The sequence below is a fragment of the Felis catus genome, chromosome D1 (genome assembly GCF_018350175.1).
Source record: "Felis catus isolate Fca126 chromosome D1, F.catus_Fca126_mat1.0, whole genome shotgun sequence".
NCBI classification, from domain to species: Eukaryota; Metazoa; Chordata; class Mammalia; order Carnivora; family Felidae; genus Felis; species Felis catus.
Genome location: NC_058377.1, coordinates 1,920,859 through 1,936,910, shown reverse-complemented (window position 1 = coordinate 1,936,910; position 16,052 = coordinate 1,920,859). Strand labels below are relative to the sequence as shown.

The window sequence follows — 16,052 nt, the reverse complement described above, 5'->3', positions numbered from 1 at the left end:
CAGAAAGGGATTCTATGCTTTTTTCAACCCCAGTTAGTATTCTAGTATTTTTATGATTCTAAATGCGGGTTCAGACATCTTGTTGATATCTGTATTAAGTCCCTGGCTATTTCTTCCTGTTCTTTCTTTTGTGGTAAATTCCTTCTTTTTGTCATTTTGGAGGGAAAAAAAGAATTAATAAAAAATAAAATTAAAAAAATTCAAAACAATTCAAAAAAAACAAATAAAGGAAGCTAGATCTTACATGTATTTTTGTCTGGTTGTTGAAATAAGCTTGAAAGAATAGAGAAAAAAGGGATAGAAAATAAAAAAGACAAACCATTAAAAATTAATAGAAAGGTATACAATAAAATAGAATAAAATGAAATAAAGTAAAATAGAATAAACAATTCACAAAAAAATAAAAATATGGAGTATATAGTAAAAGAAATTTTAAAACTTTTTCATAAAAACAGAAAATGAAAATATTTTTTCTCTTTTTGCACCCAAGAACAAGAAAAAAAAAGGACTCGATGGACCAGCGCATAGAATGAAATTACATTCAGTTTCCCCTAGAAATCTAACTATGAAGCACTTTATAGTCTGTGCACTAAGTAGGCAGAGGGACTTGTAGTGGTCTTGTAGAGCATGTTCTTGGAGGGCACAGTTGGGTAAGTGCTTGGTGCGATAGCTCCATTCTCCACTAAGTGGTAATGCTTAGGTTACTGGGGTGGATCAGTGTGGTGCGCATGTGCGTGTGCAGGAGAGGTGAAAATGGCATCACCCAGCTTCCCAGTCTCTAACACCAGAATTCTGTGCTCTCACCAAGCAGTCATCAGGCATGCCTCCTTTGTCTCTGGTTTCCATCCACTCCCCGCTTCTACACTGTCCATGTCCATGCTGTCAGCCTGCCAAGCAGAACCTCTCTCCCAAATTTTATGTCAGATGGGGCTGTGCTTCCAAACCCCTCACTTCTGAGAGCCCTGCAGTTTGGACCTGCTCTAACCTTCTGGGGGAGGGTCTCCCCGAGCAATGGCTGGTTGCTGGCTGCCTCCAGGAATGCTCATGCAACCGTGCCACTGCAGAGGTCCAGAGACTGCCACCAGGTGCCAGCCTGCCCTAGAAAAAGTACGCACAACTGTGTAGCAGTAGTGGTTCAGGGACTATGACAAATCACAACACATAAATGGCACCAGGCTTCACTGTACCCTAATGTCCTTGTTCCAACACCACCAAACGTGGCTATTCTCCAGGGTCCATTGGGACCTATGCCCATGGAGAGACCACATAGCCTCTATCAAATGCCCTTCAAGCAGGTGAACCGTTTCTCCCCATGTGCCCTGAGGACCTCGCTGCCTGTTAATGGGGATTCACCTTTCCTCGCCACCAAAGCTCCACCAGCTATCGAGCTCCGGAGTTTCCAACTCTGTGCTCCCCCGTTTCTAGAGTCCTAATAGTGCCGAAACCCTCTCCTTTCTCCCTTTCTTGTTCAATCCCTTGTGGATGTTTCCACCTTTCTCTTTCTCTCCAGCTGCTCTTAGGGGGCATGCTTTTCCTGCACTCCCCCCATCTCTGTCCTTTCTCTGCAATAGCTCCCTACCCTCCATGGCTTCTCTCTCCCCCAGTTCACCTCTTCAGGCCTCATATCTGCTGAGTTCTGTGGCTGAAGTTATGCAGATTGTTCTGTTAATCCTCAGATCAATTTTCTAGGTGTGCAGGATGGTTTGGTGCTGATCTAGCTGCATTTCAAGGAGAGAAGCAGAGAACTTCCACCTGCTCCACCATCCTGGCCCCTCCCTAGTACACACTTTTAACTTACTATGGTCTATCTTCAAATAACAATAAATATTAAGGGATGCTAATAAAACTTCAAATAATATTAATGAAACTTCACATATAGCATGAAAGTCTTATAACATTGTACTTCCATTTCCACTGCTAAATTAAGAAAAAAGGACAAAGAGAAGAATAAACTCTAAAGTTAAAATCTCTTCTAAAAAGAAAAAGTTTATGTTCTCTTATCATGCACAAAAATGGTATTAAGTTAGGTATACTGAAAGAGAATTCCAAGATACTGGAGATTCTGGGTCTTCACAGGCCCCTGTGCTCTTATGTACATCAGTAGGAAGTGATTTCCATTTGTACGTGTATCTAACAGAATTCTAGTTATAAGTGAAGCGAGAGATGAGGAGATGGGGCAATTCCATGCCAGCATTTGATAAGCCTTTGGAGAGGAGTACGTGGAGTTCAATGCTCACAAAGCAGGTGAGTGTCTCTTAGAACAAAGACCACCGTGTAGTTGTGTGATATAAGTAATGAGTAAGCGGCGGACAGGGTGGGAAGAACACAGATGTAGGAAACAGCATGGGGATTGCAGTGTGGGCTCTGACACTTTATAGGATAGCATCCCCTTTCTGCTTTAGTTTTCTAAGTAGAAGGGGGATGATGAGAGCAGAAGATGAGCAAAGGGCTACAAAAGTGCTCTGAACTGGTAAAGTTTATGTAAAACGTGTGCTACTACTTTAATAGAAAAACACCAATCATTCACTATTAATGATTATCATTCGGTTAAACATTTGATGACTTTTTAAAGCACTATTTGCATGAAGGTAGGTAAACTTTAGAAGAGGGAGTAATGATGGGGGTGGTCATCGACACTGGTGGGTGGGGCAGGGAAGCGTGAAGGTGACCACGGCTCCCACCTGTCTTCACAGAGTTCTGACCACAGATGGCGTGGGCACGCAGCAGAACCACATCAATGTCTGACAACACATAGAGTCAGGGTAACACAGAGTGTGATCACCACAGTCAGGGTTGGGGCCCAGGTGCTGTGGGTGCACCTGGTCTGGAGGACCCACTGTGAGACCCCTGCTGTCAAGGAGACCAGGGCAGGGACAGGAGTAAAGGACATACTGTCCAGCAGAGGAGATCTTAACTCTTAGACGCCCTGAGCCTCGGCAGTGCAGCTCCGTATGTACAGATGCCCATCTGAACAGAGTGCACTGTTCAGCCAGAAGGACGAAATGATTTTGTATTGTATCTTTTCAATTCTTAGCTTTTAAATCGTAATTTAAAGCCTACGTCCTAATATGAAAAGAAGAGTAACAATATTTTACAGTATTGTTGTCTTTAACAAACATTGTAAGTATTGTGACTTTTTACAAAAGAAGTTTTAGTAAATTATCAGAATCTGTCAAACAAATAAAAGTCATAATTCTCTTAAGTCTTACTCCAATCACGTCAGACACAGTAAAGAAAATGTCAAGTACTGAACTATTTCCTAAATTACATTAAATCATATCACTTAATACAGAACTTGTCACATTCAAATGTAATAAAACATTTAATTTTTATCTTGAAAGAAATGGGATAGTACTGGACCCACAATTTTTGGTAAAACTCATTGGGAAGTAAATGTCAGAAACTATTTTATGGATCTTGTCTTGGTGAAGGTCAGCCTGGTCTCAGCGGAGTCTCATCAGACACCCGGACACATCTCGAAACATTCTCTGGGGTATAATATAAATGTGCTTTGCAAAACATACTTTCATCCTCGGAAAGAAGTTTAATCAATTTGTTTTCAATACCACTGTTTGTGAAATACTTTTTGGCAAATTACAAAAAGTATTTCAAAAACAGTGATATTTTAGAGGCTGTATATCTCAATTCCAAGTGTAACACACAAACTTTCATTTAATACATTAATGAAGGGGCGCCTGGGTGGCGCAGTCAGTTAAGCGTCCGACTTCAGCCAGGTCACGATCTTGCGGTCCGTGAGTTCGAGCCCTGCGTCAGGCTCTGGGCTGATGGCTCAGAGCCTGGAGCCTGTTTCCGATTCTGTGTCTCCCTCTCTCTCTGCCCCTCCCCCATTCATGCTCTGTCTCTCTCTGTCCCAAAAATAAATAAACGTTGAAGAAAAAAAAATTAAAAAAAAAAAAAAAAGAAAAAAGAAAAAAAAGTACATTAATGAAGATTGTCTACACCCTAAACTCACCGTAATGAAGAAGTCATCCGGCCCTGGTGCTGTGCCAAGCGTGCAAACACTGAGTAGAGTTCAGTGAGCCAAAGAAGAGAAAGACTTGCTATCAAGAATGAAAAATCTATGACCTTGCGAAAAACACCATCCCTTGGTCCTACTCATGGGAAATGTTCACATAATAAAGCCCATTGAATTTATCATCTTTCAATATGGTCTTAATGTAAGCCAAATTATTATACAATTATAAAAAATATTTCTTCATTTTTTCAAGTGTTTATGCCCAAATTCACCCAGATGGTTTACAGGCCAGGTATGCCGATTAACACCACATACGACCCGCTTGATTACCCCACTCCAGGCCCTAACCACCTCTTGGTAGGGTGACTACACAATAACGTATGTGGCATCCCTACTTCTGTTAACTTGTTTTGCAGTGTTACCAGTCAGCTACTCCAAAAGCAGCTTTTTACATAAAAAAGTTCTCTTAAAGTAACAGTAACAAAAACAACTAAAATTTAGAGGATTCTTGCTCTAAGGTGCCAAGCACTTTACCTATGAGTCAATTTAATTTCCATACCAATCCCTTAGACTAGGTACCATTATTATCCTTATCTGACAAGTAAGAAAACTAAGTTTAGGGGCACCTGGGAGGCTCAGTGGGTTAAGCACCTGACTCTTGATTTCGGCTCAGGTCATGGTCTCATGGTTTGAGGGATGGAGCCCCCGTGATGCGGAGCCTGCTTGGGATTCTCTGTCTCCCTCTCTCTCTGCTTCTGCCCTGCTGGCATGCGCGCACACGCTGTCTCTCCCTCTCTCTCAAAAGAATGAAATCATGCCATTTACAACAACGTGGATGGAACTGGAAAGTATTATGCTAAGTGAAAGAAGTCAGTCAGAGAAAGACAGATAACATGTTTTTACTCATATGTGGAATTTGAGAAACTTAACAGAAGACAACGGGGGAAGGGAAGGGGAAAAAATGGTGTCAAACAGAGGGCAAGGCAAACCATAAGAGACTCTTAAAGACAGAGAACAAACAGGGTTGCAGGGGGGTGGGGTGGGTTGGGGGATGGGCTAGATGGGGGATGGGCACTGAGGAGGGGACTTGTTGGGATGAGCACTGGGTGTTGTATGTAAGTGATGAACCATGGGAAATCTACTCTCAAAACAAAGAGCTCACTATAAACTCTGTAGGTTAGCTAACTAGACAATAAATTATATTAGAAAATCATAATAAACTTAAAAAAAAAAGTTTAGAGAGGTTTACATGACTTGCCCACAGCTCCTAAGTGGCAGACAGACCTATTCCACAGGCCACATTCTTAGCCATTCTGTGTCATTATTTCTACATAAAAATACTGTTATTGCCTACAGATTTTAATCCCAACACCTTTTCTTCGGCTTTTTAAAAGCCTGAAGATCTGACCTAAGCTTAATTTTCTACACTCTATCGTACACGAGTCCCCCTGAACTCTGTTCTCTACTGTATAAGCGGTGTTCTGCCATCAGTGTTACTCTCCTCCTACACCTAATTCCACTGTAATTAAATGTAATACCATACATCTTGCCCTTAGGCAGCATGTAGTTGGATTTTAAAGAAATACACTCTCATGAAGATTAAAGTGTTGATAAATTTACATCTTTTACATTTATATGGAAGGGAGACCTGCCTGGGTTCATCTTGACTGTACAACTACTGGTATAACAGTTAAGCCATTTAATACCTCTGTGTCTCTGGTTAGGTCACTTAACACATTCTGCCTCAGGATCCTCACACTAGAATAATGTTAACAGTAGCACCACCTTGTATTGTTAATGTGGTGATTAATGAGCTAATTAACGGAAAGTTCTTCAAAGCTCTTAGAATCCTGGATTTCCTTGAAATGGTAAGAAGCTTTCATGATAGGTGATGTATCTACTTTAAAAATCAATTAGATACAACTTCTAGTGTAACATACTACAGCATTTTGGTTATGATTGATTCAAGTAGTTATAGCAACACCATCTTCTATGTTCAAACAGACCAGACTTTAAGGTGAGCATCAGGGTTTTCCCTATGTTAAGGGTAAATAGTGTCAGGGCGTGGGGGGAGAATCAGACTCTTTTCTAAGTTCCTATAGAACCCAGAGACATCTTCTCCAGATGCCAAGTTCTGCAGGGTTTACATTCTCCAAGTCACTAAAATAAACCTACGGCAGATACTCCAATCATTTTGTTTCTCCCCATGGATCTGTAATACATGGATTTTACTGACATGTGTACATGTCTGTACATACACACATACATACATGTCACACACATGCTAATTATTCAGCAAGAGACATGATTTCCCTTTCTTCTGCTAAAAGTACCTTGATTTTTCCACCAGATAACCATCCCTCCCTTACTTGCAGTATACACATTAACAGATGAAGCTGAATCTATCTCCAGCTGCTGGGACGGGCATTCAGGCGAAGCCCTAGCCAATGAGAGCTTTGCAAATCCTGCCCAGAGAACAACCAAGGAACTACACAAGCCAATCATTTTGGATTACAGCTAATCCCAAGATTTTTGCTTGAGTTACTGGGAAAAAGGTTTCTTTTCTGTTGGACTTGGAGCTCAGAGGATAATAAGACTCAGACTGCCAGGATACCACCATGTACAGAGAACCTGCCCCAAAGTGAAATCAACACACATACATACATATATATACATACACACACACACACACAGACACACGCATACATATATACACATCCACTCATACATACACACATACATACATACACACATACATATAAATGTACACATGCATACATACATATATACACATCCATCCACACACATACATATACACACATATACACATGCATACATAATACACACATACATACACATATACACACATACATATATACACATATACATACACACATGCATACACACATATATACACATCCATCCATACATGCACACACACATATACATACACATGCATACATGCACATATATATATATGAACGCATGCATACATATACACACATCATATATACACACACATACATATATACACATCCATCTATATGTACACACATACATATATGCATACACATACATACATATATACACATCCACCCATATGTAGACACGTACATATATACATACACATACATATATACACACATACACACCCATCCATACTTACACACATACATATATACACACACATGCACACATACATATATACACACATGCATATATACACATCCATCCATACGTATACACATACATATATACACACATACATATATACACACATACATATATACATACATATGCATACACACCTACATGTATACACACATATGCATACATACACATATGTATATACACACACATATACGTATATACACACATACATACACGTATATACACACATACATACACACACATCTATCCATATGTACATGCACATGTACATATATACACACCCACCCATCCATACACACATACATATACATATACACATACATATACACATACACACATATATACACATACATACATATTTATACACACATACACATTCATATATACACATCCACACACACACACACACATATACAAACATACACACCTATATGCATATATACACATACATACATATATACACAAACACATGCACACATATACATGTGTGTGTCTATGCACTCACATACAACGTGCCTAGACAGGTAGATAAACAACACAAGCTAAGATCCTAGTGACAATTTGAAGCCCCTGCTTCAAGATGACTTCATGTTGGCCCCCCTGGGATCCTCCACTGATATCAGCCAATGAATTCCTACCTGGCTTAAGCTAGTTTGACTTGGATTTTCTATTACTATTAACTGTAAGACTTGACAAATGCATACATAATGGAACAGTCACTTTTTATAAGGAAATAAAAACACGTGTCCTTAATTGGGCTTACCTTTTGGTTTAGTAAAGCGCTGGCCAGTTTCTGTACTTCTGAACTCAGTAAGGTGGTCCCTCTGATGACTTTGCTGAGAGCGGCAAGAGACTGGTGGACGGTCTGCACTAAGCGAATTGCATTGAACTGTTCCAGGACGATGAAGGACAGTACTGGAGACCCTTGTCGATCGTTAGGAGGACACACCTTCTGATGAATCAGGTTGGAGTTCTAAAAGAACAGTATGCTATGTCATCCTTCTGGAAATGTGGCATAAACTACTGACACCACAACACTTCACAAGGTACTAAGATCCTCTGTGGTCCCACTCGGTTTTGAAACCCTGGTGTCTTAAGGTGGCCGCATGTGTTACATGTGGAACCACACAGGAAAGGGGCAGGCAGGGGTCTGGGGGAGCCACACGGAGCAGCAGTGGTCCGCACAGGAGCAAGAATGGGGATCAATGCAGAGAGCACAGTACAGCTACACTATGAATACACAGAGAAGACATCACGCTTTCAAACAAATGTGAATGGATATTTAATTCAAATACGTATGAGCTAAAATCACCATGAATAAATTACAACATCCAAACAGCATAATTTATGGTGAAACTACTGAGGGATTACAGTTGTATCTTTAGTCAGCTGATTATTTTAGGGAAACCCTTTTTCTAATGACTAAATACATTTGAGTAAATTGTGTTCCTTTGAAGAATGGCTTTGACATTTTAAAGTTCATCTTGTCATTAAAAACCCAAGTGTATTCAGAGAAAATCATTGTGTGATTATGGAGCTGCTGGGGGAAATGGTTATGGATACTTTAAATCTTAACTATGAAGCAAGGATTATCTTTTACACAAGGAAACCTACCCTAACTGGGCACAAAATAGGTGCAAATCCAGGATTTTGTATTTTAACTGAAATAATTTTCTAACTAGGATACTATATTAGACTTAAGTAAAATGACACACGAAGTAGTATTTTGTTTTTAACAGAGATTTTAGAAGATGGTTCTCTCTCAGAGTATTTTTGTCACCCATGGAAATTCTAGCATTGACTAGGCCAAAGGTTAGCAATTTTTCCCACGAAGGTCCAGAGAGCAAACACACCAGGCTTTGTGGGTCCTAAGTTCTCTGTCATAATTACTCAAGTATGCTGTTGTGGTGTCAAAGTGGCCACAGACAGCACAGAAATGAAAAGACAAGGCAGGGTTTCAATAAAACTATTTCCAGAAAATGAGGGCAGGTGTGTCCCTTGGGCGGTACATTGCCAGGCTCTAGGGGACATTATCACTGACTCATGCATTGGTCTATGTGACATCAAGGTCCTGTGAGATATGTGACTCGATGACACTGGTAAGACTGTGGTCTCTTGTACGTTTACCCGCGGTGTATACAACAATGACCAACAAGTGCACAGAGGCGGTGGTTTTTCCTGGTCACATGGCCACGTCTTTGTCCAACATACTTTTTCTAGGATAAGGAAGATATTAAAAGACTCAACATACAATCATTTTAAAGAGCCAAAAAACAAACTAGAAACAGACACAACAGATAGGTAGTTGTACAAAGGTTACAGAAAAGGGGGTAATATCTTCATTTCCATGCAGTAGTAAGTTCAGTTTCATCCTCTGGTAATTCTACATTCTTCTCCAGATAATTATTTCCTAAAATCTTTCTGGGGCAGAAACCACCTTTCGTGAGTCTTAGTCCCTATGATTAAGCCCAAACCAAGAGTTTACTCAACTCAAAGACAGAAATGAGTGTGTGACTTAGGGTTTCAGTTAACGGAGTGCTTCATTGTCGCGATCACGGAGAGGCTCAGGGAGAGCACACGGCTAACGAGAGACACTCCAGGGCCACGCAGATCCCACTGGGCCTCCGGATAAGAGACAATGGTTTCTTTCCAGCAGCTGGAAACTAAGAGACCCCAAGGTAGAGAAAAGGTGCAGTGGTTCTGGGACAACAGAGGGACAGCTCTGTCTCTCTCTCTCTCACACACACGCGCGCGTAACACATATATAAACGCGTTCCTAATCAGACACATGTAGGTAACACGTACATGTAATCTATATACAAACCCATTCCTAATCAGACACACGTATGTACTGCATATATGTAATGCATATAAGTATAAATGCATCATTCTTAATGAGAAAGGTCAAAAGTTTGAAATTCCTGGAAGAAACTATGTCTCTCCAGAAATGGATTTCTGACAAGATTGTGGAAGGGAAAGGGGAGGAAGGGAACAAAAAAGGAAATAAAATAGGACTAAGTTCTAAGAGGAAGTTCAAGGGCAGAAAGATCCAACAGCCCATTACCAGGTCAGATGGCTGCTCTGTCATTTCATTTCACTGGTCAAACACAGCTTTGCTAAACGTGGTAACGACTGACTATTCCTAGGATCTATGCCAAGGTCCTGAATGAACCAAAGGAATCCAAACCAGCCATGTTTATTTAGTTAGTTTTAATTTTTTTTTAAGTTTATTTATTTTTGAAAGAGAGAGACAGACCATGAATGGGGGAGGGGCAGAGAGAGAGTGAGACACAGAATCCAAAGCAGGCTCCAGGCTCTGAGATGTCAGCACAGAGCCCGACACGAGGCTCGAACTCACAGACCACGAGACCACGACCTGAGCTAAAGTCGGATGCTCAACTGAATGAACCACCCAGGCGCCCCAAACCAGCCACGGTCTTTTTTTTTCAATATATGAAATTTATTGTCAAATTTGTTTCCATACAACACCCAGTGCTCATCCCAAAAAGTGCCCTCCTCAATACCCATCACCTACCCTCTCCTCCTTCCCACCCCCCATCAACCCTCAGTTTGTTCTCAGGTTTTAAGAGTCTCTTATGCTTTGGCTCTCTCCCACTCTAACCTCTTTTTTCTTTTTCCTTCCCCTCCCCCATGGGTTTCTGTTAAGTTTCTCAGGATCCACATAAGAGTGAAAACATGGTATCTGTCTTTCTCTGTATGGCTTATTTCACTTAGCATCACACTCTCCAGTTCCATCCACATTGCTACAAAGGGCCCTATTTCACTCTTTCTCATTGCCACGTAGTATTCCATTGTGTATATAAACCACAATTTCTTTATCCATTCATCAGTGGATGGACATTTCGGCTCTTTCCATAATTTGGCTATTGTCGACAGTGATGCTATAAACATTAGGGTACAAGTGCCCCTATGCATCAGTACTCCTGTATCCCTTGGGTAAATTCCTAGCAGTGCTATTGCTGGGTCATAGGGTAGGTCTATTTTTAATTTTCTGAGGAATCTCCACACTGTTTTCCAGAGTGGCTGCCCCAGTTTGCATTCCCACCAACAGTGCAAGAGGGTTCCCGTTTCTCCACATCCTCTCCAGCATCTATAGTCTCCTGGTTTGTTCATTTTGGCCACTCTGACTGGCGTGAGGTGATACCTGAGTGTGGTTTTGATTTGTATTTCCCTGATGAGGAGCGATGTTGAGCATCTTTTCATGTGCCTGTTGGCCATCCGGATGTCTTTTTTAGAGAAGTATCTATTCATGTTTTCTGCCCATTTCTTCACTGGGTTATTTGTTTTTCAGGTGTGGAGTTTGGTGAGCTCTTTATAGATTTTGGATACTAGCCCTTTGTCTGATACGTCATTTGCAAATATCTTTTCCCATTCCGTTGGTTGCCTTTTAGTTTTGTTGACTGTTTCCTTTGCTGTGCAGAAGCTTTTTATCTTCATAAGGTCCCAGTAATTCATTTTTGCTTTTAATTCCCTTGCCTTTGGGGATGTGTCGAGTAAGAGATTGCTACGGCTGAGGTCAGAGAGGTCTTTTCCTGCTTTCTCCTCTCGGGTTTTGATGGTTTCCTGTCTCACTTTCAGGTCCTTTATCCATTTTGAGTTTATTTTTGTGAATGGTGTGAGAAAGTGGTCTAGTTTCAATCTTCTGCATGTTGCTGTCCAGTTCTCCCAGCACCATTTGTTAAAGAGACTGTCTTTTCCCCATTGGATGTTCTTTCCTGCTTTGTCAAAGATTAGTTGCCCATATGTTTGTGGGTCTAGTTCTGGGGTTTCTATTCTATTCCATTGGTCTATGTGTCTGTTTTTGTGCCAATACCATGCTGTCTTGATGATGACAGCTTTGTAGTAGAGGCTAAAGTCGGGGATTGTGATGCTTCCTGCTTTGGTCTTCTTCAAAATTACTTTGGCTATTTGGGGCCTTTTGTGGTTCCATATGAATTTTAGGACTGCTTGTTCTAGTTTCGAGAAGAATGCTGGTGCAATTTTGATTGGGATTGCATTGAATGTGTAGATAGCTTTGGTTAGTATTGACATTTTAACAATATTTATTCTTCCAATCCATGAGCAGGGAATGTCTTTCCATTTCTTTATATCTTCCTCAATTACCTTCATAAGCTTTCTATAGTTTTCAGCATACAGATTTTTTACATCTTTGGTTACATTTATCTGTAGGTATTTTATGCTTTTTGGTGCAATTGTGAATGGGATCAGTTTCTTTATTTGTCTTTCTGTTGCTTCATTGTTAGTGTATAAGAATGCAACTGATTTCTGTACATTGATTTTGTATCCTGCAACTTTGCTGAATTCATGTATCAGTTCTAGCAGACTTTTGGTGGAGTCTGTCGGATTTCCCATGTATAGTATCATGTCATCTGCCAAAAGTGAAAGCTTGACTTCATCTTTGCCAATTTTGATGCTTTTGATTTCCTTTTGTTGTCTGATTGCTGATGCTAAAACTTCCAACACTATGTTAAACAACAGTGGTGAGAGTGGACATCCCTGTCGTGTTCCTGATCTCAGGGAAAAAGCTCTCAGTTTTTCCCCATTGAGGATGATGTTACCTGTGGGCTTTTCATAAATGGCTTTTATGATGTTTAAGTATGTTCCTTCTATCCTGACTTTCTGAAGGGTTTTTGTTAAGAAAGGGTGCTGAATTTTGTCAAATGCCTTTTCTGCATCGATTGACAGGATCATATGGTTCTTATCTTTTCTTTTATTAATGTGATGTATCACGTTGATTGATTTGCGAATGTTGAACCAGCCCTGCATCCCAGGAATGAATCCCACTTGATCATGGTGAATAATTCTTTTTATATGCTGTTGAATTCGATTTGCTAGTATCTTATTGAGAATTTTTTCATCCATATTCATCAGGGATATTGGCCTGTAGTTCTTTTTTACTGGGTCTCTGTCTGGTTTAGGAATCAAAGTAATACTGACTTCATAGAATGAGTCAGGAAGTTTTCCTTCCCTTTCTATTTCTTGGAATAGCTTGAGAAGGATAGGTACTTTAAACATCTGGTAGAACTTCCCTGGGAAGCCATCTGGTCCTGGACTCTTATTTGTTGGGAGATTTTTGAAAACCAACTCCATTTCTTCGCTGGTTATGGGTCTGTTCAAGCTTTCTACTTCCTCCAGATTGAGTTTTGGAAGAGTGTGGGTGTTCAGGAATTTGTCCATTTCTTCCAGGTTGTCCAATTTGTTGGCATATAATTTTTCATAGTATTCCTTGATAATTGCTTGTATCTCTGAGGGATTGGTTGTAATAATTCCATTTTCATTCATGATTTTATCTATTTGGATCATCTCCCTTTTCTTTTTGAGAAGCCTGGCTAGAGGTTTGTCAATTTTGTTTATTTTTTCAAAAAACCAACTCTTGGTTTCATTGATCTGCTCTCCAGTTTTTTTAGATTCTATATTGTTTATTTCTGCTCTGATCTTTATTATTTCTCTTCTTCTGCTGGGTTTAGGCTGCCTTTGCTGTTCTGCTTCTATTTCCTTTAGGTGTGCTGTTAGATTTTGTATTTGGGATTTTTCTTGTTTCTTGAGATAGGCCTGGATTGCAATGTATTTTCCTCTCAGGACTGCCTTCGCTGCATCCCAAAGCGTTTGGATTGTTGTATTTTCATTTTCATTTGTTTCCATATATTTTTTTAATTTATTCTCTAATTGCCTGGTTGACCCACTCATTCTTTAGTAGGGTGTTCTTTAACCTCCATGCTTTTGGAGGTTTTCCAGACTTTTTCCTGTGGTTGATTTCAAGCTTCATAGCATTGTGGTCTGAAAGTATGCGTGGTATGATTTCAATTCTTGTATACTTATGAAGGGCTGTTTTGTGACCCAGTATGTGATCTATCTTGGAGAATGTTCCTTGTGCACTTGAGAAGAAAGTATATGCTTTGGGATGCAGAGTTCTAAATATATCTGTCAAGTCCATCTGGTCCAATGTATCATTCAGGGCCCTTGTTTCTTTATTGACCGTGTGTCTAGATGATCTATCCATTTCTGTAAGTGGAGTGTTAAAGTCCCCTGCAATTACCACATTCTTATCAATAGGTTGCTTATGTTTATGAGTAATTGTTTTATATATTTGGGGGCTCCCGTATTCGGTGCATAGACATTTATAATTGTTAGCTCTTCCTGATGGTTAGACCCTGTAATTATTATATAATGCCCTTCTTCATCTCTTGTTATAGCCTTTAATTTAACGTCTAGTTTGTCTGATATAAGTATGGCTACTCCAGCTTTCTTTTGGCTTCCAGTAGCATGATAAATAGTTCTCCATCCCCTCACTCTCAATCTAAAGGTGTCCTCAGGTCTAAAATGAGTCTCTTGTAGACAGCAAATAGATGGGTCTTGTTTTTTTTTTTTATCCATTCTGATACCCTGTGTCTTTTGGTTGGCACATTTAATCCATTTACATTCAGTGTTATTATAGAAAGATACGGGTTTAGAGTCATTGTGATGTCTGTATGTTTTATGCTTGTAGTGATGTCTCTGGTACTTTGTCTCACAGGATCCCCCTTAGGATCTCTTGTAGGGCTGGTTTAGTGGAGACGAATTCCTTCATTTTTGTTTGTTTGGGAAGACCTTTATCTCTCCTTCTATTCTAAATGACAGACTTGTTAGATAAAGTATTCTCGGCTACATATTTTTTTTCTGTTCAACACATTGAAGATCTCCTGCCAATCCTTTCTGGCCTGTCAAGTTTCAAAAGAGAGATCAGTCACGAGTCTTATAGGTCTCCCTTTATATGTTTGGGCACGTTTATCCCTTGCTGCTTTCAGAATTTTCTCTTTATCCTTGTATTTTGCCAGTTTCACTATGATATGTTGTGCAGAAGATCGATTCAAGTTACGTCTGAAGGGAATTCTCTGTGCCTCTTGGATTTCAATGCCTTTTTCCTTCCCCAGTTCAGGGAAGTTCTCAGCTATTATTTCTCCAAGTACACCTTCAGCACCTTTCCCTCTCTCTTCCTCCTCTGGGATACCAATTATGCATATATTATTTCTTTTTGGTGTATCACTTAGTTCTGTAATTTTCCCCTCATACTCCTGGATTTTTTTTCTCTTTTTCTCAGCTTCCTTTTTTTCCATAATTTTATCTTCTAGTTCACCTATTCTCTCCTCTGCCTCTTCAATCCGAGCCGTGGTTGTTTTCATTTTATTTTGCATCTCGTTTAAAGCGTTTTTCAGCTCCTCCTGACTGTTCCTTCGTCCCTTGATGTCTGTAGCAAGAGATTCTCTGCTGTCCTCTATACTGTTTTCAAGCCCAGCGATTAATTTTATGACCATTATTCTAAATTCACTTTCTGTTATATTATTTAAATCCTTTTTGATCAGTTCATTAGCTGCTGTTATTTCCTGGAGATTCTTTTGAGGGGAATTCTTCCGTTTAGTCATTTTGGATAGTCCCTGGAGTGGTGCAGGACTGTGGGGCACTTCCCCTGTGCTGTGGTGTGTAACTGGAATTGGTGGGCGGGGCTGCAGTCAGACCTGAGGTCTGCCCCCAGCCCACTGCTGGGGCCGCAGTCAGACTAGTGTGTGCCTTCTCTTCCCCTCTCCTAGGGGCGGGATTCACTGTGGGGTGGCGTGGCCCGTCTGGGCTACTTGCACACTGCCAGGCTTGTGGTGCTGGGGATCTGGCGTATTAGCTGGGGTGGATAGGCAAGGTGCATGGGGGCAGGAGGGGCAGGCTTAGCTCGATTCTCCTTAGGTGATCCACTTCAGGAGGGACCCTGTGGCAGCGGGAGGGGTCAGACCCGCTGCCGGAGGGGTGGCTCTGCAGAAGCACAGTGTTGGCTGTTTGCGTGGAGCGAGCAAGTTCCCTGGCAGGAACTGGTTCCCTTTGGGATTTTGGCTGGGGGATGGGCGAGGGAGATGGCGCT

At 40.6% G+C, this 16,052-nt stretch overlaps 1 protein-coding gene across 13 annotated transcripts in view; it reads right to left on the bottom strand.

Moving 5' to 3' along the window:
* The window catches only part of DYNC2H1 (dynein cytoplasmic 2 heavy chain 1), a 353,260-nt gene that overhangs the window by 86,959 nt on the left and 250,249 nt on the right, over positions 1-16,052 (bottom strand). For all 13 annotated transcript variants that reach the window (XM_045038203.1, XM_045038204.1, XM_045038198.1 and 10 more), the window contains one exon: positions 7,911-8,120. In XM_045038203.1, the coding sequence (XP_044894138.1) occupies positions 7,911-8,120 (210 nt within the window). The remainder of the gene's footprint in view (positions 1-7,910; positions 8,121-16,052) is intronic.